The 24,498-nt window shown below is 44.1% G+C and overlaps 1 protein-coding gene across 1 annotated transcript in view; it reads right to left on the bottom strand.

The window, feature by feature from the left end:
- Positions 1-1,357: 1,357 nt before the first annotated feature.
- The window catches only part of LOC126545560 (cytoplasmic dynein 2 intermediate chain 2-like), a 28,659-nt gene continuing 5,518 nt past the window's right edge, over positions 1,358-24,498 (bottom strand). The window contains exons 2-8 of the mRNA XM_050193480.2: positions 22,055-22,185; positions 18,045-18,198; positions 13,196-13,300; positions 10,175-10,344; positions 9,545-9,747; positions 2,303-2,482; positions 1,358-1,555 (exon numbers count right to left, since the gene is read on the bottom strand). Of these exons, the coding sequence (XP_050049437.2) occupies positions 2,344-2,482; positions 9,545-9,747; positions 10,175-10,344; positions 13,196-13,300; positions 18,045-18,198; positions 22,055-22,185 (902 nt within the window). The 3' untranslated portion in view covers positions 1,358-1,555; positions 2,303-2,343. The remainder of the gene's footprint in view (positions 1,556-2,302; positions 2,483-9,544; positions 9,748-10,174; positions 10,345-13,195; positions 13,301-18,044; positions 18,199-22,054; positions 22,186-24,498) is intronic.

The following is a 24,498-nucleotide window of genomic DNA, read 5'->3' as shown; positions in this document are numbered from 1 at the left end:
AGAAACCTTTCTTCGTCACAATGTTGAAGTGCAATGCCGATGACTGCATTGCCTACCGGGTTATTAAAAATGCTAATAACCATCTTACCCTTCAAAACGACCTTAAAGCTATCAAATCCTGGTGCGATAACTGGCTAATGACCCTTAACTCAACTAAAAGTAAGGTATTTTCGTTCAGTAGTAAGCACTCTACATCTAGCTTTCTTTATTCTATAAATAATAGTGTTTCCCCAAGCTTCTTCATACACCTACTTAGGAATTAGTCCTACCATCTACCTACCATCTCCTGGAAGTAGCACATAACTACCATTTGCGCTAAGGCATCTAAAACATGGCTATTTGCGTCGTATTTGCGTCATTTTAACTCATATGTATACGTAAATTAGCCTACATTCGTTCGCTCGCAGCTAGAATTCGCCTCAGCAGTCTGGTCTTCTCACCAGAAGTACCTCGCTAACAAGGTAGAGTCGATCTAAAATAGGGTCGCTCGATTTATATAATCTAACTACGACCGCCATTTCAGCGTTACTAATCTTAAACAGGAACTTGACCTCCAGCCATTGGATACCCGTCGCTCTGTTTCCCTTTTATGTCCATTGCACAAATCTGTTCATATCCTACCGCCTCGTCGCTTACCAATTCACCCTCCCACGCGCACATCACGAGGTCTACATAGTAATCTGAGTATCAACCGCCATTTCTGGAAGGCCTCAAGCGTTCAATTCATCTGCACTACCACGCGCCATTGCACTTCCCGAAGCCATCGTCACGATCACTGACCGTAACCACTTTCGTGAACAACTGGGCAGACATCTTAATATTGTGCAAGCATTCCACATTCCCTTGTATTACATACTGAATAGGTCTGTATAGTACATCGATGACACTCCAGTGCTTTGTTTTAGTTGTTGTCTGCTGACATAACTGTGTATTGCACCGTGCCCCCTCACTATATATGCTTCTTCGGAAGCCCTGTGATATAATGTAAATGAATGAATGCATGAATGAATGAATGAATGAATGAATGAATGAATGAATGAATGAATGAATGAATGAATACTGCAGATATTAGAGTTAACTCCTTTACTTTTACTAAGAGTTTAACTTAACTAACTCCTTAGCTTTAGTTAACGGAGTAAAACTTATCAAATCTTATATCACATACGCATAAACCACGAGTTTTCAAAGCTTTGGCTCGTGAACGTTAGCGCATGTGAACTTGGAATATATTTCCATGAAACTCGCTTCGTCGCAGGCGTCCTTTGCGACATTGTGACGATGCCCTTCGCGGCTGCAATAAGCAACGCCAATAAGGGCCTCAATGATTGAGGCACCCTAAACACATACAGCCACGACGTCATCTGGGGCCCAGTGCAGTTTATTCCCTTAGTTGGGAGCCCTTTCTTTCGAAATATTTTTCTAGCCGCGTGTGGGGCAAATGTGACGGATCATCCGTGTACTTCCTTCTTTCATGTCGTTCTCAATGAAACGTCAATCCCGATGAAAGGTGCACCTCCACTCTCGTTTCCGTGAGCGAACAAAGTTCACTGGACGTCTGCGAATATAAATAAAGAAATAGAACATTGAGGTGAAAGGAAACATCCCGGCACGTGGCCCACTGCAACTAATTTTGCGCGGCTTCGGTCAAAAGAGCCGACGGCATCTCGCTTCCCGCCGCTTTCATGCATACATACCCGCAGGCTGATGAGACTAGGTCATACTAAACTGAACTCGGCAGGAACACAGTGCACATTTCCTGTCGAAATGGCGGTGCAAAACCGGCGGGCCACAAAGCGCAGCGGAGCTGTTAATTTTTGCCTTGCCGTTCAACACACCCCGATTAGCCGCGTATAAGCTGGACTGAGTGCTCTCTTTGCTTCTCAACTGGAATGCCACAGCTTTTCTCCGGTGTTTGCCAGGACTGCGCAAGAGGCCGATAGCATCCTGCTGGCTGTTACAATATCAACCAACACGCTGCGAAACGACTTCTTGCCGTGAGCAAACCTAGCTATTCACTGAACTTGCCATTCACTTATAAAACAGATCCCTGCACCTACCATCCGTTCTGCCAAAAGACCTTGCTCCATTTCACTAAAATGTTCCTAACGCTCAAAACAATGTAAATTTTAAAGGATATTTATTAGGTTATTTAATAACCAGCCATAATTATTTTTTTCTCTACAGATAGGTTAAATATCTCTCGGTCACATCGCCGTTTATCGGCAAAAAGCTTTTCAGCACCTTGGATATGAAGCGCACTAGCCTGCGACACCAGTTAATACCAAACCATACACACACGTACAGCCAATGTTGGATGTTGGCTATCGACCCGAGGAGTGCGGGCTACTCAGATGCAAAGGTGCCATTGGCCACATCCCTGATGAGGTCGCTCTGGTTTACTTCGCCTGCCGCCACCAACTTGGAACCCAGCTGCCAGACTTGAGTGTTGCCGGGACCGCGACTGACGAAGACCAGGTCTGGGCTGCACACGTAAAAACCACGCGAATGCTCACTCCACGAACTCATTTTCAAAGCAAACGTGGTTCTACTTCTTACAACGACACATCTGCCGACGGTATAGTCCGCAAAGAAAGAGAATGTTCGCAGACGCAGCTTGCTATGTGCTTGCAGTGATCATAAAGCGAAAGAGTGGTTTCACTCGAGAAGGCAGTGGTTTCCCGAAGCAGAGGGCGCCTTCTTGGCCCCGATTCACGAAGCATACACGCAGAGCGTTTCGTAAGAACAGAGCGCCTCCAACTTGCTTGAGTGTACGTATGATAGCGGAGCTATATGGCGTGTGCCAATGGTAAACAGCTCTTGTGCGATCCAAAAGCTTTGCGAATTCGGGCCCCTGGCTCTTATGCAGTCTACACGGGAAGTGCATGTGGCGCCGAAGAAACAGTAAAACATCTCCTGTGTGACTCCCCAACATATGAAGGGGACAGGATTGCCCTTCGGACAGATTTTGGCCGCTTAGATGAAAGGCCGTTCACAGAAGAGATCTTGCGACCGTGGTCACGTGCGTCTACGACGTACAAAACCACAAAAGCGCTGCTGCTGTTCTTCAAATGCACCAGCCTATATAACCGCGTGTGAATGACTCAACGACGAACGTTTGATTGAGTGTGAACCGTGCAAAATGTAAACTACTCTCCTCCTCCTCATCGTTTAGTCCCCTTTCCTCCTTTCCTATAGTGCAGGGTAGCGTAGGGGGATCAGCCGGGCTAACCTTCCTGCCTTCTATTATAACCTCTCTCTCTCTTTATATATATATATATATATATATATATATATATATATATATATATATATATATATATATATTATAGACCAGGTGTTTTTCTTTAGAAGTTTAGAAGTTCCAATATTTTTTTTAATATTGCGTGTGGCAGATAGCATAATTCTTACCCTTGGACTATGTTCCTCGTTGAACCGGCCATTACTTCTCCGTGAAATCAAAATGCTTAACTAAATAACATAATTACCCTAACTAACCTTTCATTTAATTATTTTACGGCACATATTTAAATGTACGAATTATATCCGGTGAGTTCGCAAACCATATCCACTTGAAACGAATTCTCTAGAATGCACCAGTTTCGATATATTAATTTTGAAACTGTCCGACGAAATGCATTGGTATTCCATTTACTTTTGTGCTTCAATGCATAAAACAGCGTTTTCTTAAAGTAAATAATTGGAACGCCAATAAATTTCGTCGGACACTTTGAAAATAAATATCTCGAATTATTAATCAAAAGACTAGCGCAAATAACAGGGACACAGACAGAGAAGACGACAGGACGAGCGCTAATCTTGATCGCCTTGAATATCTCGAAACTGGTGCAGTCCTTAAATTATGGGGTTTTACGTGCCAAAACCACGATTTGACTATGAGGCATGCCGTAGTGGGGGACTCCGTAAATGTGGACCGCCTGGGGTTCTTTCACGCGCACCTAAATCCAAGTATACGGGTGTGTTCGCATTTCACCCCCATTTAAATGCGGCCGCCGTGGCCGGGATTCGATCCCGCGACCACGTGCTCAGCAGCGCAACACCATAGCCACTAAGCAACCGCGGCGGGTACTGGTGCAGTCCAAAGAATTCGTTCCTAGTAGATACGGATTGCGAACTCACCGGCTATAATTCGTAGATTTACACATGTGCCGTAATGTAACTAATTCAAAAGTTAATATGTGTAATTACTTTAATTGTTCAATTAGGCGTAAAAGTAATGGCCGCCTCATCGAGTAACTTAGATCAAGGGTTAGAATTGTGCTATGTGCTACAGGCTATTGTTAAATTTTTTTGACCATCTAAAAAATAACTTGTCGCCACTGGGAGCCGAACCCACAAACAGCACGGGGTCGCGGGTTCGAATCCTGGCAGCCGTGCCCGCATTTAGACCTAGGTGCCCGTTAAAGAACCCCAGTTGGCGAAAATTAATCCGGAGCCCGCCACTACGGCGTCGCCCATAGCCCCAGAGTCGCTTTGGGGCCGTAAACCCAGTAATCAGTCAATCGATAAACCAGTTGTCTTATACCCTGCGGGAAAAGTTATTGCCAGTTGTTTACAGCCAGTCAAAATCCTGCACTGGGCCCCAGATGATATCCTAGTTTTTAACATGATTTAGTTCGCATCGTGTGTGCACGAAGAAATCTCAATCTGAAAAAAGATTAGACTTAGTGAAAGAAGCCTCTCGTTGCGGACAAGTATTGCTCTGGCAGCTACGCAATATAAAAGCACCACGTGTCGCATTCGAGAAGCGTTTCCGTACCGTAGAACGGTTCGTACGTGCGCGTGCCGCTGAATTGGGATATCGATTATAACATCTGAGCAGACGCCTGGGACATGGAAATAAACGATAGCAAAACAACATTTACGCATATTCGCTCAGGTAGGCGCGAACTTTCCTTCACTTACCACATCAGAAACCATCCTTTAAGCAGTGCAGCTTGTTTCAAATACTTATAGGAGTAAGCATTATGCACACATTGCAATGGCACTCACACATTGATAATGTGTGTTCCAAGGCAAACCAAAAACTATACTTTCTAAAGAAAAAGCTGAAATGCGCTACATGGGAGGTGCAATTAGGAGCCCACAAAGCGTTTGTACGACCAGCCTTGGAGTACGCTTGTATTGTGTGGACTACCGACGCACGGACTCCGTTACGGCCTTGTTAAAATCGTGTGAGCTAGAGTGTCTGGAGGAACGCAGACGTAAACATCGGCTAAAGTTTCGTTTTAGAATCATGATTGGGCGAAGAAAAATCAAGAGGGATCTATATCTGCAACATCTAGGAAGAAGATGCGATCGTCTAAACAACAACAGAGCTATACAACCTTATTTAACACGCGCGGATGCTTTTCATTTCTCCTTTTTAGGGGACACAATTGAAATGTGGAACAGTGTGTCTAATGCAGTTGTGAGCAATGAAAGGTCTACCGATCTTGCAAATGCGTTAGATACTTTTTTCTGTGATGATGTATACTAAATTTTGGTACGAGCATTTATTTGTTTCCTTTTCTTTGCACAATCACTCCTCTTTATTCCTTGGTTTTCTGTTGTTGATTACCAATAGCGTCAGTGAATTTGTATGTTACATAGAATATAATGCTTTATGTATGAATATCATGCATCATGAATTTTGACACATCACCCTCCCTGTAATGACCCCAAGAACGGGGTTGACAGTACCAAATAAATAAATAAATAAATAAATGAATAAATAAATAAATAAATAAATAAATAAATAACTTATGATAAGGACATCGGCGATGATGTTCGGTCAGTAAGATTTCTTACAAACGAAAGCTTTTGTTAATTAGGCCTGGCGTTATACGTCAATTTGAATAGCATTTTTCGCTTGAGAAAAAAAAAGTAACTTTTATTAACTACATTTTATGGCATTCCCTACCATGCCCACATTGTTCGCCATGATACTTCACCTTCACCCGCCGCGGTGGCTTAGCGGCTATGGTGTTGCTCTGGTACGCACGAGGTCACGGAATCAAATCCCGGCCGCGGAGGCCGCGTTTCGATGGGAGCGAAGGGCAAAAACGCCCGTATTCCGTGCATTGAGGGCACGGTAAAAATCCCCCCGCTGGTCAAATATAATCCGGAGCCCCCCACTACGGCGTGCCTCAAAATCAAATCGTGGTTTTGGCACGTAAAACCCCAGAATTCATTCATTCGTACTTCGCCTTCACTCCATCTGTCTAGGCCAGTACGCCACACAACTTCCCTGCAACGCCACATCGATACCTTAAGCCCTGGCTCATGCTCGTACAACACAAGATGAGCGCAATACTGACAGCAAATTTATTACAACGAATAACGAACAGTGCCGTCGAGGTATTCAGGGAAAACAAATCATCAACATTCAAGCGGACATAGCGGCTTACATTTGGAATGAATGCCTGCAAAAATAACTAATTAACTGATCAACGTTAGAGATCATATGGGCCAACCTTTACAGCGAAGCTGTTAGCCTCTAGTTGGTCTAGATTTCTCGTGTCCGCGTGCGCGGTGTTTACACAAAAATGCGGGCCGATCCCGGAGACAGTGAACTGAAGCGGGAAGTGCACAGTGTGCTGCTTCTCCAAGAAGCATCACATGACTTCATCAGATGACATCATCCCTTGACGAAGATGTCATTGCGTGACGTCACATTTGACGTTATGACGTCCTCAGGCGATACCGTCACGTGAGAATGCCGTTTTTCTCGTATATTACATGGTCTAGCGTACCTTTCTCCTTACAAATTGTGCAGAGGCCGTCGTTATAGTCCCTCGTTTGAGTTAAGTAAATCCAAGATGGTGATGTATAATTGTTTCTCTAGAGGCGCCGGAAAATGCAAGTGTCTTCCGGAGAGAGAGAGACCGATGCGGAGGCGGAAAGATTCTTCTTTTGGCTTTGTAGTTATTTACGATTTCCCTGTGCGTGATGATGTTATCTTTGATCCTTGGAACTGGCTGCTCTAGAGCTGTCCGGTGGTAGAGTACTCGGGCGAGCTCGTGAGCGGCTTCATTACCCGGGACTTCTTCATGGGCCGGAACCAAAATAAAAGTTATGTCTCTCCTAGGATGATGTTTGAGTAGAATTTGGAGGGCGTATTCCGAGATTCTCCCTTTGCTAAAATTTCGGACAGCTAATTTGCTATCGCACAATGCGACTCCCGCTTTTGTACCCCCGTACAAGCGAGCGCTATACTGCAACCTCCTCGGCTGTATTTGAATTACAATCTGAAGCTATCATGTCTACAGCTTGTGTGTAAGTCGTAGTTTACGAATTTTCTGATGCAAATTACTTTGTGTGCACCGACACCTTGAAGTTCCGCGCGCAATTCGTTATGCCACAAGGCTGCGGCAAAGCACTGATGGGGTGCACCAGCTAAGGCCAGCTGATGGCCAGGTTGGCCGCGTAGCCGAAACCGTTCTCATTTGAAAAAAGCGCTGTCAGTACACTTCCGTATGCGCTTATGCATACCTGCTTGCTCAGGCTGTAGCGCGAGCGTTCCAAATGCAGATTTGAAGCAAATCGTCTCCACCGTAAGACGGTGCTCTGTGGCACAGCTTGCAAAGCGCTCTGGATCTACCATTGGATTTTTACACGAATACGCTGATTCCGTATAGCACGCCCGTATAGCCTGGCGGACCTGACAGCTGCGATCCTGCTCCCGGCTGGCGAAAACAAGACTGATTTTTTCCCCTTCACCCAGCAATCCTCTGCACCACGTGCGACGTTCGTCTTCGTATCGAGACTCCAGCTTATAAAGCCGAATGATGAGTATCATGTAACAGAAAAAACTCTTAGAGGTGTCAAATCAAATGGGGATTGCCTTCCAATACGGTTGCCTTCAAGTTTATAATATAAAGATATGCAGTAAGCGCAAAATTTATAACGTTAATTGAATGAATGAATTCTGGGGTTTTACGTGCCAAAACCACAATTCGATTATGAGCCACGCCGTAGTGGGGGACTCATGATTAATTTCGAGCACCAGGGGATCTTTAATTTGCCTCCAATGCACGGAACACGAGCGGGTCTCCATCTCGCCCCCATCGAAATTTCATCCCGCGATCTTGCGCTTAGCAGCGTAGCACCATAGCCGCTAAGCCACCGCGTCGGGTAAGGTTAATTAACAAAATTTTGATAATTATATACTTGCTGACTGTATACGTTCTCGAAAATTGTGCCCGCCAAAGCGTATAAACCACCGGTGCAAGCAGCACTTGCGTGGGTAGCATAGCGTTGTTTATTAAAGTTGCTGATAGTTTAACTTTGTGCACCCTGTACAGGTAAATTAGCGCAGCCTGTTTTCAAGCCCGTCCGTAACTCGGTGTCAGAATTGTCTTTGTTGTGCTCTAGTTGCTATTTTTTCAATCGTTTACTGTATATATTGCTGTGTGGCCTAATCAGAATCAGAATCAGAATCGGTTTTTATTGAGATCATTAGAAAGATTACAAGTTGTTAATATTCAGAAGGAGGTCCCGAAGTCAAAGACTGCAATGGGACCTCCTTTACAAGTAAACGTAATAAAACAAAAGTACAGCAGTTTCAACAAATTGTTAACATAAAAAAAATTACAGGTTTTTGTATGAGTAGCATGATTGAATAATTACATATGCATAAATGTCATGAAAAAAGCACTATAACACAATGCCGTTGAAAGTTAAATTAAAAATTAAATTATGGGCTTTTACGTGCCAAAACGACTTTCTGATTATGAGGCACGCCGTAGTGGAAGACTCCGGAAATTTCGACCACCTGGGGTTCTTTAACGTGCACCTAAATCTAAGCACACGGGTGTTTTCGCCCCCATCGAAATGCGGCTGCCGTGGCCGGGATTCGATCCCGCGACCTCGTGCTGAGCAGCCCAACACCATAGCCACTGAGCAACCACGGCGGGTAAAATAATCAGTGTGGCCTGATACTAGCGTTTCTATTGAAATTAAAAGTACCATTCTGTACTGATCATGCTGATAGGAGCTACTGCAAAATGTTTTGAGATGGATGCACTGCAGTCGAGGCTTTGCCGTGTAACAACGAATTTTCGCTGTAACGGCATTTTACAAAGGCTGTCTGTCCGATATACTCTATACAATCGTGAGGGCCATTACAGCGAAAAAAAAATATGCTAAGTTCACATTTGCCCAGAGTAAGCACTCGTCCGCATGTGGAAGAACTAGCCGAAAGCGTCGCTGTCAGGTCCAGAAAAAAGTCGGCTCTTTAAAGCGCGACGCAAGAAAAGCTCTTATACACACGGCTATAGCGAGATTTTATGCCGAATGTGTTCTGGAGTATCCCGCGCGAGGCACCGAAAGCGCTTGGGAGGCAATAAAGACAAACTCCACCACCTCTGTCTTGTTTCACTATTCTTTCCATGTTTTCTAACTCAGCCACTTTTGCATCTCAAAGCACGTCACGGTCAGACCTAAACCGCGGGCAGGCGGCTCCGGCCATGCGCCTGTCAGAAGGGAAGCTGCGTCGGCGTTTGAGAGAGCGAAACATTTGTAGAGTAGCAATTTATCGCGTTACCTGCGCGCGCAGTACTCGAGGCTAGTGCCAGCGCCACGTTCCGTGTTCAGTGGAAACTCCGCCACGGGAGCTGTGGTGCGACGCAGGTCGTAGAAGTCAAGGCGGCCGTCGCCCTGAAGCGCCGCTAGCAGAGTCGGCTGCGAAGGAGACCAACGGACCCTAATGGCCGCCTCTGGAAGTGGAATGGTCAGCACGGGCTCCAGCTGCGATTAGAGCATGTACCAACTGTTTTCAGTTGCTTCATTTTGGTACGCGACAGTATATGGCACTTCGCACTGGTTCGCAGCGAGCGTCGAACGTTGAACGGACCGCGTAATGTAGGTACTTTTACGTCAATAAAGCTATAGAATGATTGTCGGTGACACTTGAGTCAAAATTACTGGGTGGCAGTGGGCAACTGTTCATTCCATATGTTTCTTTTTATTTATTTTAGTTATTGCAGTAAGCTGAGACCTTGCAGCGAGGTTCGCAAGAGAAACGAACGTTACAGCTTTCAGCATAATTCGCTTTTGAGAGGTTTTGGGCACGCGCTCGCAAGAAATAGTCGCGCAATACGGACAGCCCGAAGAATGTATCCGTTACAGAAACCCTCGACAGGCACTCTTCTAGCTTGACACCGTGTAGGATTACCTGCAGCAAGCTGAACACTTTGACTTCTCTGTCCATGCCGCCTGACGCAAACACATTCCTCTCGAAGGGAGACGAGTGGACGTCGAGTGTGTGACCACGGTGGGGAGGGAATCGTGCCACGACTGGACAGCTGTAGGTGCGCTCTAGCGATCCGTGGCCCACGACTAAGGCTGTAACGAGGCATCAAGACAACCAGTTGTTCGCGCATACCTTGCAGAATGTCTGTAACACAAAAGGAATGCAAAGTATTCACTTCACAATTTTCGGTCATTGCTTCTCGGGAAACAGAATCAATACAACGTATTTTGTGTCCAAGCTAAGAGCCTGGAGTTCTGGAATATGGAGCTGCTAGAACTGCTGGGATTTTAAAGCGAAGTTTCTTTGCCTCTTCCTTCGACTTTCCCACTGCTGCTGCTGTTGCTGCTTCTGCTGCTGTCTGGCACACCGCGTCGGTGGGTGGTTCAGAACGTATCTATAATGATAGGAGCGTGGCAGAGAGGAAAGGCGACGCGAGAAACTTGTTTCAACCTTTGCACTTCGCCGAATGCGCACAATGTCCTTTCAAATTATAGGCCTATCTCATTAACGAGCATACCGTGCAAAATGCTGGAACACATAATATCATCGGCAATAATGACGTACCTGGATCAGCACAACTTCTTTTCAAAACCAACTAGGGTTCTTGCGTGGTCGTTCCTGAGAGTCACAATTGTTCGAAATCGTAGCCGACCTTCATGACGCTGTTCGTCACCTAGCAACAATCGACGCCGTCTTCATCGACTTCGCAAAAGCGTTCGACAAGAAGGTTGCTCACACTCGTCTTAAAATGAAACTTGCAAATCTTAATATAAACAGGAATGTCCTGAACTGAATCCTGGACACACGTCATCAATAGCAGAGTGTCAATGCAGAGCCCACCAGAAACTTTTGGATTAACGCAAGAAAAATTTAGATGGGCGGCTGTGCCATTATATGGCGATTCAGCAATATATGGATTGATGGCGTGGGCGGCTGGTGGACTAAAATCTGAATGCAACTTAACGGCCGCTTGGTTTATAAAAAAAAGGCCGCCGTTTGCACAGCGTGCCGATGTGCAATAACAAAAGAGAGAGATATAGAGAGTGAGAAAAGAAAATAGAGTTACACAGGTGATGCAGTTTGAACGTCGCAGGTGAGATATGCCGGTGATGTTTTCTCACCTGGAAAGCGCGCATTTTATTCGCTTGAGATAAGACAGTGGGCACTATACCATTTAGGCGTTTTGAAAGCTGATAAAACTATGTGGTGCACTTGCTGCATAAAAAGAAATGACGCAAATGACTCCAATGGGGTCGGCGCTTGTTCAAACAAGGATGCTTGCTCGGTATTGTAATGTACTTTTATGACAAGCAAAGCGACGACGCACGTATCGCGCCTAATTTTAGGCCGGTTTTCGTCGCTGACGAAGACCAAGTTGAGCGTATGCCTAATGAAAAGAAGAAAACACAGCGCTATACAATGACGCGGACTAAAAGAAATACATGTGCGACGGACAGGCGCATACATTCAGCAAAGATATGTATGGCATGTTCTTCTTTTAGTGCGCGCCTTTGTAGCGCAGTTTTTTCTTCAAGTATGTTGTACCAACTCACCCACATCAAGCTCCTAATGAAATCAAATTTTTAAAAATTAATCCAGCTGCCTGTTGCAAAATGTTACAAACGGAAACTTATAAGAGATATAGGGATGCTCCACAACCAAACTTAGTAGTTTGAAAAATTTGCCCGAACCCGCGACTGCCGTTAGACCTGGAGCCGCTGATACCATCTGTGCTAATTAAACTGTTTGAGGCATTGGCAGGACGAGGTAAAAAAAAAGAACTCGAAGCAAATTAAGGTCAAACAATGTGTTTACCAAAAACAGTGCGTACATTCAGCAATGGTATTCAGACACTGTATTAACATTTTTATACATAAAGCACTTTTACCCTTGTTGTTTTCCGAACGACTCATTCTGTCGAAATATAATTAACAGATTTATAATCAGACTGCTTCCCGGGTCAGAAATATCAACCTTTATTTTCCGAAGACTTCATTCTGCCTACGCAGAGATCAGCTGGCTTGTCTGATGTGGTCTACAAGGCGCGCCCCTCTATTGGGTTGACGACGTAGCAAATTCTTTGGACATAAGCCGTCATAGCGTGCTGTGTGCCATACATCTGCCAAGCCGGCGTAGCAGAAATGCGCCATTTTGATGTCATTGGCCAGCATTTGTTTGTTCAGTATTGGCTTATATATGCTGTATACCATATACCCCCATACACATGTATCATTTCTTGTGCAGCCTCCGTCATTCATAAGAATGATCACTGGCTGGTACCTTCGCTGCTTACTGTCACAAGGCACCAGCGCTTTATATCGCTCCTGGATGCGAATCACATTGAAAATCTAGGCACTAGTTTTAGAAACCTTAACCATTTGCACCACGTCACCACCATAGGTGGTGCATCACCAGACAGGTGACACAAGGCAGCGTATTTTAGAAAACGTCAGTCTCTGCACGGTGTAGTCTTAACCAGGAAAATCACTCCCTTTAGCTGCACAGTCGAACCGCTTCCTCGGCACTTTTCTTTCATGTTTGCGACCCAGGCTCGTAGCGGCATTAATTTCCTTCCATATTTGTTACAATTTGCAAGAAGGCTGCAGGATGGTTAGCCACAGCATGTCTCCTCGTTAAAAAAAATTAAAATAAAAAGAATGTAAGAAGAAAACTAGAGGAAAAAGGAAGGACTGAAGGAAAAAAAGGAAAAGCGAAAGAAAGCCATTATATACAACACATATCCTATAAGTACGTTTTATCGTTATTTTCACATCGCATTCGCAAACACTGAGCGCTGGAGGCAGATGTGGCTCATGCGAAATGAGCTTGCGCCGGCCGCATACAACAACAAAATAGGTCTCTCAGAGACCACAGCGCTGAACACTGCTGCGCCCGGAGGCCTCGCGAGGGAATGGTATACAAGCTGTATGCGAAAAGTCTTACATGCTATCGGCCGCGAAAGACTGAGCGACCCTTGGAGGACTCCGCCTCCTTCAGTTCCCATCACGAAGACGGCGTCGTCGAAATGGTTCTTGGCAAGTGACGTCACTGAAAGAGGAACGAGAGAGAATAAGCGAGGGCTCTTCGCGAGATGCAAAGTAGTAGCTGCCGTCGTCTCGCCCGTCTGAAACGTTCGGCAAAGAATTCTATGCAAGGAGGCCTCTATTGCTCGCTTCCGAGCACCGACTTGGGTCGCGCAGCGCGCATGCTGGAGGCCCTGTCCAACTTGTTTTCTCCGCGGACGCGAGTTTCCCAACATGACGTTGACGGAAACAGACGGGCGGCGGTGCTAAAGGCAGTCTCGCGGCAGAAGGCAGTTTACGTGGCTTGTTTTTCTTAATCCACTGTACCGCTACCCGCAGCTCTGTCGGATTAGTCGTCTATGCGTCCGCCCCACGGCGCGCTGTTGAAGCTCAGTGCCCGGCAGGCGCCAGCCTCCTGATAGTTGGCCTCGCTCGCCTTTGCGCTCTGCTTGGCGGCGAGCACGCGACGCAGTATACCGGCCGCAATTCTCACGGCTTGGCACGGGTGGAGAAAGACCCACGGTATAATTATGTAATTTAAAAAGTACAAAATCAACTACGTTGTGATCTGTTACTTAACTAACACTGTATCTTTATAAGCTTAAGAGGAAGCTTTAGCTCAGGCCCAACTCCGACGCGGCCAATTCAAATACATGTAAAACGCAAAAACGCTTTTCGGAGATAACCCCTGGACCGATTTTAATGAAATTTGCTAGATTTGAGAGAGAATGTTAAATTCTAGTGACTGCTGGAAGAGGAATTTCGATTTAGGGCATGAATTTTGTAAAATAGATTTTCAGAAATTCGAGAGTTTTACAAAGACAGAAACACAAACTTTACAAATTAATAGCTCTGCATCAATACCAGATATCACGGTTCTGTAAACGGCATCCATTAGACCATTGAAAGCGGAGAAATCCTATATCTGATTTTATATCTTACGTGGATTTGTTACGTTGTACACAAGGGTTCTGAAAAATCTGTATTTCAATATTACTAAATTTCTTGACTTTCAAGTCATATCATAAGAAGCCAACAAACACTGACACCAAGGACGCGAGATGCGAAGGTTGTGGGTTCGGTTTCCATCTGCGGCAAGTTGTTTTTTCATCCACTTTAATTTCCATTAATTTATGATTTCTTTATTTCAATTATTAAGCACAAGTAATTTCCCCTATGTTGTCCTTGATGTCAGTGTTTGTTGGCTTCTTATGATATGACTAATAAAAATCGGGCCCCTCGGTTAACCCCCTTTCTTCTCGTTGACTTTCACGTGTAACATGAAAGTCAAAGTTTTTTCCGCTTTAGATGCACTATTAGTTGCAATTCACAAAGTTGTTATGACATTTTTCATTGCTGAGTTACATAGTTGCAAACCTGATAGTTTCATTTTCTGAAAATGTTTGATTTTTGCCAATTTCTAATAAAGAATTCACGGCCTAAATAAAAAATTCGAAACCAACAGTCACTAGAATGTATGTTTTTCTTCTAAATACAACAAACCTCGCCAAATTTGGTGCAGTGGTTGTCGAGAAAAACGAATTCTCCTTTTACGTGTATTTAGATAGGAGCACCCGAGTTAAAGCTGCATGACGCAGTGAGCGGATAGTTGGTGCCATGTCACTAGAAATCTTGATCGCTCAAGTCTGTTCTTTAAGGCAGTCTGTCAATGATTTGGCAGCGTAAAAGAAAAAAACAAAGAAATGCTGGCACGTGCTCCACCATGAGCTATCAATGAATAAAGAAAATCGAGATGTGGGAAGAGAGAAATGGATGCCAACAGGATGAAACAGAAATGACAAGAAAATAAAGAAAATAACGGAGAGTGGACTAAAAAAAACTGAGTACTGACTGCAAACAATTGTAGAAGAAAGCTTGGAGGGAAAGGCCACCCTAGTTTGCGTTTGTGTCCTAATTTCTAGCCCCATTTTCCAACTTCGGTCCATTTTTTTTGTCCGTCACGAAAGGGAGCCAGCGGTCATGTGCTGCCACACTCGTGTTTACTTAGTAGGACATGAAAACACATGGGCCTCTGAGCATGCTTCATCAAATTTCGGTGCCATGTATTTCACTGTTAGTGGTTTAATTTTTGCCGGGGTTCCAAATGTGTCAGTGATCCGGTAGGGTTTCTCCCTTGATAAACTGTGCAGTAAGCTCTCTCTTATCGGTTTTCTTTTTTCCTCTTTTTTTTCACATCACGTTTTCAAGGCTTTCTTTTTTTCTCCTCTCGTTTTTCATTCTTCTTTCTATGCACTATATTTTCAATAGTATTTCACTACAGCATAATCTCGATAAACAGAAATTGCTTAAACATAGTTGCCAGTTAAGCGGACTAACAGTCTCTCATGGTTGCTTTTGTATTCGAACAAAGTAAAAAAACAACTTTCGTAAGACAGCACCAGAATGTTTGGAACTCCCTATCAGCGGAACTACAGAATCAAGCTATAATTTTTTTTCGAGAAACAGGATCTGTTTTCTTTTCACATCTTTCTAATAGCGACGCTTCCATCCTCGGTGTTTGCACCAACGAAGGCGGCAATGAAGCGAGGAAAGGAACGCAAAGTGACTGTTGCCAAAAAAAAAAAAAAGAAAGAAAGAAAACACTTATACGGCTATCGGAGCGCGGCCGACCTCCGTTCTAGTTAGAGGATGCAGACTTGGTGCATTCATAAACCGTATATAGCTTGGTCTATCTGTGTCGACATCGATAGCACCACGATGGTCAATGTACATAATTACCAGGTCGCATTGAAGCATATGTGAGTGCAGCAACACGTTTGGCAACCTTTTCTTTCTTTTTTTTTTCTACAGCGAAGCTGTATACCTTTACCGTCCAAGGAAATTTTCGTGTCGTTGTTGGCGTGGGCCGATCCCGACGAGAGTGTAATGCCGGGACGACCCGCGGCAGAGGTGCAGTTTGCCATTAAGGGGCCCACATACACAGCTCCGCTGGTCATCCTTCTTCACAGAGTGTAAGGGCACTGAGATTTTTTTCTTGTCCGATTCTTTTTATTGCCATTTGGAGAATATTTAAGTAAATCACTTAACTTTTGGCGAATCCGTTATCTTGGGTTTGCGTTTACATGGACTTGTAGGTGGTCCCGGCTGAGGCCAAATTATCGGTCGGCGACTGTACCGGTTCCATAATAAGTGCTAAGCCCCTTGTCGTACTGTTTTTCTTCCTAACTAGCTGCCTACATTCACTTCCTAATACTCAACAATTTCTGACAACAATGTTAAGAGGGTGTATAGCATAAAGTGCTGCACCCCCGCACATCTTTCTTCGTAAACGGAAGTCCTGTTTATCGGAACATATCTCTCTGATACATTGAGGTTAGATTATACCGTATTTTCTGTTCTTCCTTTTGTCTTTTCCAAACGATGAATATTCCTTACGCGCAGCTGTACTATGGTTTACTTCGGACAGACGATACAGACGATAGACGAAGACTAGATTGATGGATGTGTCATTCAGGAAATAAGTAAGAGAGAGAGAGAGAGAGAGCGATCTATAGTGTCCGCTGTTCCGTTACTTTTGCCACCGTCCCCTTTTTCGTCATGCACTTTCCTCTGCTCAAATCGTAACAAACACAAGCGAGCCCTCTTCAAAGGTTTGTGAAGGGGAAGCGACGGTGTACACTTGACAGAAAGGTTTTAAGGAATGTTTCGTCCGTAGCTTAGTAAGGATTGGTTGATGGAGGAAAGAGGCAGTGTGTGATGATGAATAGGAGAGAATTAATTCTCATTCTCTCCTGTCTGATCTCGACACAGAGAAAGGAGCAAGGCGATGCGCACGAGCACGCGGAAGCTGCTATTGCTTCCCCCGGAATCTATTTGCAGCACTTCACTGACTTCACAAGTGCCTCATGCTGCGCAGCTTACTTAATGTGGCGCTCTTCTTGTGACCAGCTGAACGCGTAAGTACCGCTAAAAGCATATACGGTCTCTGGTCTCTGCTAAGGCATTCTTAATGGCAACGTATACGTTCAGAGCGGTACTTTTTCTGTCTGGTAAAATAATACAGGAGAGTGGCGTTATTTCCGAAAACTCGGAAGGCTATTTTTTTCCCCTTTTCCTTCGAAGTAGGCGGACGTCGTGACTATGAGCATTACGAACCAGACTCTCGAGCCAAACAGTAGCCGAAAATTACAAAGAATTTCATATTCGTAAGTGAAATGTTACTAAGAACACACGAGGGAGCCGCTCCAGTTAGCAAATAATAGCAAAACGTTCGGGAAAATGAGCAACACGAAAGTGGTCGCAGCTGACTAGGATAATGAAGTCGCCACTACAAAACCGCCTTAGTTCGCATATAAAACCGGTGATGATCACCTCCCAGTTCTTTGTAATACATACAACTATGTGGTCTGTACGCATACAGAGCCTGCAATGCCAAGCAACACACGCTGCTGAGCACACAAATTAAACAGCATGTTTCCCACAGAATACGAGAAATAAGTGTTCGTCCAAGGCATTGCAGTAAGCCTACACGTCCCCTTCACGGAAGATATAAATAACAAGTATAATACAGATTGATGATGATAAGTTTCTGAGAGAAACATAGACAGAGGTAATAAGACATGGCAACTTGTGTTCAGTGACATTTTCGGATAATCAGCTTTCAGCGCTTTTCATTACGCGGTAGCCATGGTAACAGGAAATGTATATGAGTACGTCTGCGCTGTCGATTCTTGTTTTGCGACAACGACATCCGGTTGGGCACATTGTAAGCTCAAAACACTTGGTAAATGAAGAAACCCATGACTTACCTCCGACATGTGTTCCGCTTCCTCCGCTTGGAACCTGCTTATTGAGTCGTACGTTTTCGGCTAGCAGTAAGAAGTAGTTGACGACTTCAAGGTTGCTCTTTCGAGTATCATGTCTCCATTGAATAACCATGCCGTCTAAACCACAGCTTAGCAGCTTGAAAGGAGCCACAAGAAATAATTGTCACAATTCGTCGTTGGATGAGCGCATCGCAGCGTTAAGCAATCATTCTTTTTACGTGTATACTTATAGCAAAGAATGGACACCCGACACAAACAATTTCAAGCCGCTTGCTTTTCTGCAGTCATCATCATCATCATAATCATCATTATGAGCCTGTTTTATGTCCACTGCAGGACGAAGGCCTCTCCCTGTGATCTCCAATTACCCCTGTCCTGCGCCAACCAATTCCACCTACTGCCCGCGAATTTCCTAATTTCATCGCTCCACCTTGTCTTCTGCCATCCTCGACTGCGTTTCCCTTCTCTTGGTACCCATCCTGTAACCCTAATGGTTGAACGGTTATCTAACTGGCGTATTACATGACCTCCCTAGCTCCAATTTTTTCTATTAATGTCAATTAGAATACGGGTTATACCCGCTTGCTCTGATCCAAACCGTTCTCTCTCTGTCTCTTAACGTTATACCTAGCAATCTTCGTTCTATCGCTCTTTGCGCGGTCCTTAACTTGTTCTCAAGCTTCTTCGTCAGTCTCCAAGTCTCTGCCCCATATGTCTGCACTCGTAAATTTCACTGGTTGTACACCTTCCTTTTCAATGATAATGGCAAGCTTCCAGTCAGGAGCTGACAATGTCTGCCGTATGCAATCCAACGCATTCTTATTCTTCTATGGATTTCCTTCTCATGATCAGGGTTCCCTGTGATTAATTGGCCTAGGTAAACATACTCCTTCACAGACTCTAGAGGCTGACTGGCAATCTTGAACTCTTGTTCTCTTGCCCGGCTATTCATCATTATCTTTGTCTTCTGCATAATAATCTTCAACCACACTCTCACATTCTCTATGTTAAGGTCCTCAATCATTTGTTGTAATTCGTCTGCATTGTTGCTCAATAGAACAATGTCATCGGCATGGGCCCTGCATGGGCCCAAGTCTAGCCGAGAAGGCTAAGGGCCCAGATGGTTCACATGTACTTATTAGTCGTTTGAATAAACTGATTTTGAATTGAATTGAAAAAACCGAAGGTTGCTGAGATATTCGCCGTCGATCCTTACTCCTAAGCCTTGCCAGTTTAATAGCTTGAATATTTCTTCCAAGCACGCAGTGAATAGCATTGGAGAGATAGTGTGTCCCTGTCTGATCCCTTTCTTTATATGTATCTGCCTGCATTTCTTGTTTAGAATTAGGGCAGCTGTAGAACCTCTGTAGCTATTTTCCAAGGTATTTACGTAAGCGGTCTCTACTCCTTGATTACGTAATTCCTCTATGACTGCTGGTATCCCTACTGAATCAAATGCCTTTTCGTAATCTATGAAAGCCCTATAGAGAGGCTTATTGTACACTGCGGATTTCTCGATAACCTGATTGATGACGTGGATGTGATCCATTGTAGCGTATCCCTTCCTGAAGCCAGCCTGTTCCCTTGATTGACTAAAGTCCGTGTTGCCCTTATTCTATTAGAGATTATTTTGCTAAATATTTTATATAATACTGGGAGTAAGCTAACGGACCTATAATTTTTCAATTCTTTAACATCTCCTTTTTGTGGATTAGTATAATGTTTGCATTCTTACAGTTTTCTGGAAACCTTGCAGTCGATAGACACGTCGTATAAAGAGCCGCCAGTTTTCCAAGCATTATGTCTGCTCCATCTTTGATTAAATCGACTGTTATTCCAACTTCTCCTGTCACTCTTCCTCGTTTCATGTCTTGCAAGGCCCTTCTAACCTCATTGCTAGTTATAGGAGGAGTTTCTGTCTCCTGTACACTACTGTTTCTAATTGAGGTATCCTGATTCCTCTGGGTACTGTACAGGTCAGTATAGTATTCCGCTGCTTGTACTTTATCTTCGAGAGTGCTGATGATATTACCCTGCCTATCTTTCAGTGCATACATCATGGTTTGTCCTATGCCAAGTTTCCTTCTCACTGATTTCAGGCTGCGTCCATATTTGAAGGCTTCTTCAGTCTTTCTCACGTTATAGTTTTTAATATCACTTATTTTCGCCTTGTTAATCAGTTTTCACAGTTCCGCGGATTCAATCTTATCTCTTGAGTTGGACACTTTCACACTTTGTCGTTTCCTTATTAGGCCCTTAGTTACTTGGGAGAACTTGCCTACTGGTTGCCTTGGTGCCTTGCCTCCCACTTCAATTGCTGCCTCTGAAGCCAGCCTAGTTACGGTTTCTTTCATCATTTCTATGTCATCTTCATCTCTCTGTTCTTAGGCTGCATATTTGTTTGTAAGTACCAGTCTGAATTTGTCTGCTTTTACCCTTACTGCCTCTAGGTTGACCTGTTTCTTCTTGAGCAATTTTACTCTTTCTCTCTTCAAATTGAGGTGAATCCTAGCCCTCACTAGCCTACGATCACTGCACTTTACCCTACCTTATAACAGTTCTACATCCTGCAATATGCTGGGATCAGCAGAAAGTATGAAATCAATTTCATTTCTTGTTTCACCATTAGGGCCTTTCCAGGTCCACTTTCTGTTGGTACGCTTCCTGAAAAAGGTGTTCATTATTCGAAGGTTATTCCTTCTGCGAATTCTACCAGCATCTCTCCTCTCGCGTTCCTAGAATCAACGCCGTACGTAGTTGCCAATTGCTTGTTCACCAGCCTGATTTCCCCCCCCCTTTTGCATTGAAGTCGCCCATTTCTACAATACACTGAGTTTGCCCTTTTCTCATCTCTAATTCAACATCTTCATAAAACGGATCTACTTGATCAACATCGTGACTGGGTGTTTGAGCGTAAACTTTTACTACCTTTAATCTATACCTCTTATTGAGTTTGATTACGACCACAGCTACCCTCTCATTAATGCTGTAGTAGCTAATGCCTAATGTTCTATGGCATTTGATCAAGAAGCACAATCCGGAAAACGTTTCCTGTAGATTAGATATAGGCTCTGCTCTGCTCTGCTCTGCTCTGTCTGTCTGTCTGTCTGTCTGTCTGTCTGTCTGTCTGTCTGTCTGTCTGTCTGTCTGTCTGTCTGTCTGTCTGTCTGTCTGTCTGTACGTGCGTGCGTGCGTGTGCGTGTGTGAACAAAGAACAATCTGTTATCATATTGAAATAACTTAAATCCCACGTAAAGGACAGAACAACGGAAATACCGCCAGTAATAATTCCTCTGCAATTTCTCACCAGTATTTAAACAGCACTTGTGCAATGTGTCACTGCTATTTTGTTTGCAATCTCGAATGCATTTGTACTCTCCAATGCAGCTGAAGCTGACATACAGCAAATAATTTTGTCTTCCGAAAAGCAAGATCGCTGTAGTCCTTGACTAAAGTGTGAACGACTGCCCCCGTGCGTTTCCTTGTGAATCCACAAGATATGACAATGCTTCAGAGAATTGACTTTTAGTATTCGTGTAATAGTCAGTTCTCTAAACAAAAAAAAAAATGAAAGGTGTCGTTTTTTTTAGCTGACATCATTCAAGAGCCCGAGGCACGCCTGAAAGAGCAAAACCACTTTCCTGCTTTCCTTTCTGCAACCTACCTGCTCTTTGGCAAGGATATTTAATGTGCGCCGATAACTGCGCAGTATACATGCTCCCAGCTAGGAACCAAGAGAGATTATTCCTGTATCAAATACGTGGCGCACTGAAGAACGTGTGGTGGTGGGCGAAAGCTATGTTGCCTATATCATAAGGGTTATGTAACGACTGTGCGAGCATCAGCCCATCATTCTTCAGTCACTCTTGCAGTATCAGTATCAGTCAGCATCAGTCTTGCGCGATTTGACATTTCGATTGACGATCATGGATTTTCTAAAATCTTCTGCAAAATAAACAGATACCAATTGTAGCTTCCTCCTGACAACTTACAAAGTTCGAATCTTCAGCGTTTCCGATCCACTCAACGCATTTCACCAAATCTCGGTGATTGTCATGCATCACATTTGGGGATGAAGCCCACTGGTCACTTGTATTTTGCATGTCCCAAATCATGATGTCTCCTGCATGATGAATAGTCGATATTATTCACTAGTAAAAGAGTACGCCAATAAATCATAAAAGAAAGAGGAGTGTTGAACGACATAAGAACGCATCTAACAATTCTTTGCGCTGTTCGCCATGTTGGTCACAAATCAATTACCCTGACTTCACTCGTGTGGAGCGAGAACTTCTCCGGGACAGCGGGCATAATACCAATCTCTGGTAGTACTTTAATTACGCATCGGGTGTGTTAATTTAGCACGTGACCTGCACCAACGTGCAGTAAAATGCTCGTCTTTATGAACATTTCATCTACTTCCGAACCTCTGACAAGACGTTACGTTTGCGCAATGATTGGATAATCGCGCTCTCATAAGTTTGGCGAAATTATTCCCAGATGCTATGAGAACGCCCTGAAATGAAGAAAAGCCGTTACGCAGCGACGTGTGCGGTATGCTATTTTTTCGCGACGAGACATGCAGGCACGCTTACGCTGCCCCTTCTGAACCACATAGTGGGATGTGCGGTATGTGCTGCTTTCATGCAATATACCCGGTGTGTATGGCATGAAAAAATATCTCACACACTTTAAGAAAAAAAAGGACTAAAAGGGGTAGGGAGGTTAGTCCTTTTGGGGACTAATTGACATGGGATGAACTGTTACTCCCCATGCACTTACTCCTTCTAGGACTAACAGTTGCCCTTTTCCGATGCTCCTCAAGGGCGTAACGGTCATTCTTTCCGATGCTCCGCAAAGGTGAAAATAATGAAATTAGGCATTTATACCCCGAGAAAGAATTACTGAGCTGAAAAAAAAAAGTTGCCCGAAAGTAGGATTCGAACTCGTGTCTCCTCATTCACAAATGCTGCACTCTAACCACTTCACCACGGCGGGTCTTTTTTTGTTGTTGTTGTTGTTGTTGTTTTGTTACCGGCTTGGCAAAAGAAAATACAATGTGAGTATTACATGGCCATAAAAAACAACTAGTCAATGCCGGATCAGTGTGGTGTGATAAGAACGATGTAGGCTAGTCACTTTGTCCAAAGCACTTAGCCAATCAGGCGGATCACTCTGTGCACAGAAAAATTCGCGTATATATAACACACTTTCAATGAAGTATTCATGTGCTGGGGCCTGAACAATGCGCTCATGTCTAATATTCATACGCGTTCGCCACACACTGTGCATGCACAGAAGCATTAACAGATCGACAGGCACTCCCTCTGGTTCCGCGCATGGCAGGAAGCGTATCCCAAAAGCACTTAACGGCAATTCCTTTTTAAGGCTACGTTTTAGAATATCGCACAAGAACACTGCGTCATGACAGTCCAAAAAGATACGCTCAATCGTCTCCGGTTTTTTGCATATAAAGCAATTCACAGACCAAGGTACAATAATACCTTTGCTTTGCAGCTACGGTTTCACTGGGAGAGTGCCTGTATGTAGTTGAAAAAAGAAAGATTTAACAGAAGCTCTTACCGGCATTCGTTTAACTCTCTTAAGAACATCTCGTTCTGAACCTAAAACAAATACTGTACGATACAACGGTACAGGCAAGAATACATCAACAAGATCTTTGTACAACTTCCTACTAGTAACAGCGGCCAGATATTCACTAGAAAATCTTGCTTTTAGTATTCGGAAAGACGCGACCACTTCATGCAAAAAGGCACTTAAAGGCATTGGCCCTGTATACATGGACAGCACTACATAATCAGGCAATGAATCGCGCAGTCTAGCTTGAATCATTGTTCTCAGAAAAGCATCCTTTTGATCACGCAAAAAAAGAAACCTGCTTACAATCTGTTTGAGGAACAAATGTGACAACCCCAGCCCCCCATTCAACACTCTATGGAACAGATTACTACGACTTGTACGTTCCCATGTTGAGGCCCAAATAAAGATCGCAAATACTCTATGCAGCTTTTGCACAGACATCCTCGTCAGACATAACGCTTGCATCACATAAAAGATTTTCGCGACTAAAAACAAATTACACACGGTGGCTCTTGCAAACATTGAAAATTTATGCCCTCCCCATTTGCCGGTCTGGGTTTTCATTCGCACTACTTCATTGTCCCAATATTCTTTGCTATCTCGATAATGTTCGAGGGGGACACCTAGGTAGGTGCCTGGAGTTACCACCCATTGCATGTTACAAAAAGTCTCAGGCTTGTATTGCCAATTCCCATGCCAGAAAACAAGACACTTGTTCCAGTTAATAGCACTTCCACTTGCAGTACAAAATTTTACAGCCTCTTGTACAACTGCTTTAACACTGTCATGGTCCGTACAAAACACTGCTACATCATCAGCATATGCTAAAACTCGA

This window comes from Dermacentor andersoni, chromosome 1 (genome assembly GCF_023375885.2).
Source record: "Dermacentor andersoni chromosome 1, qqDerAnde1_hic_scaffold, whole genome shotgun sequence".
NCBI lineage: Eukaryota > Metazoa > Arthropoda > Arachnida > Ixodida > Ixodidae > Dermacentor > Dermacentor andersoni.
This window is presented reverse-complemented; position numbering and strand designations above follow the sequence as displayed.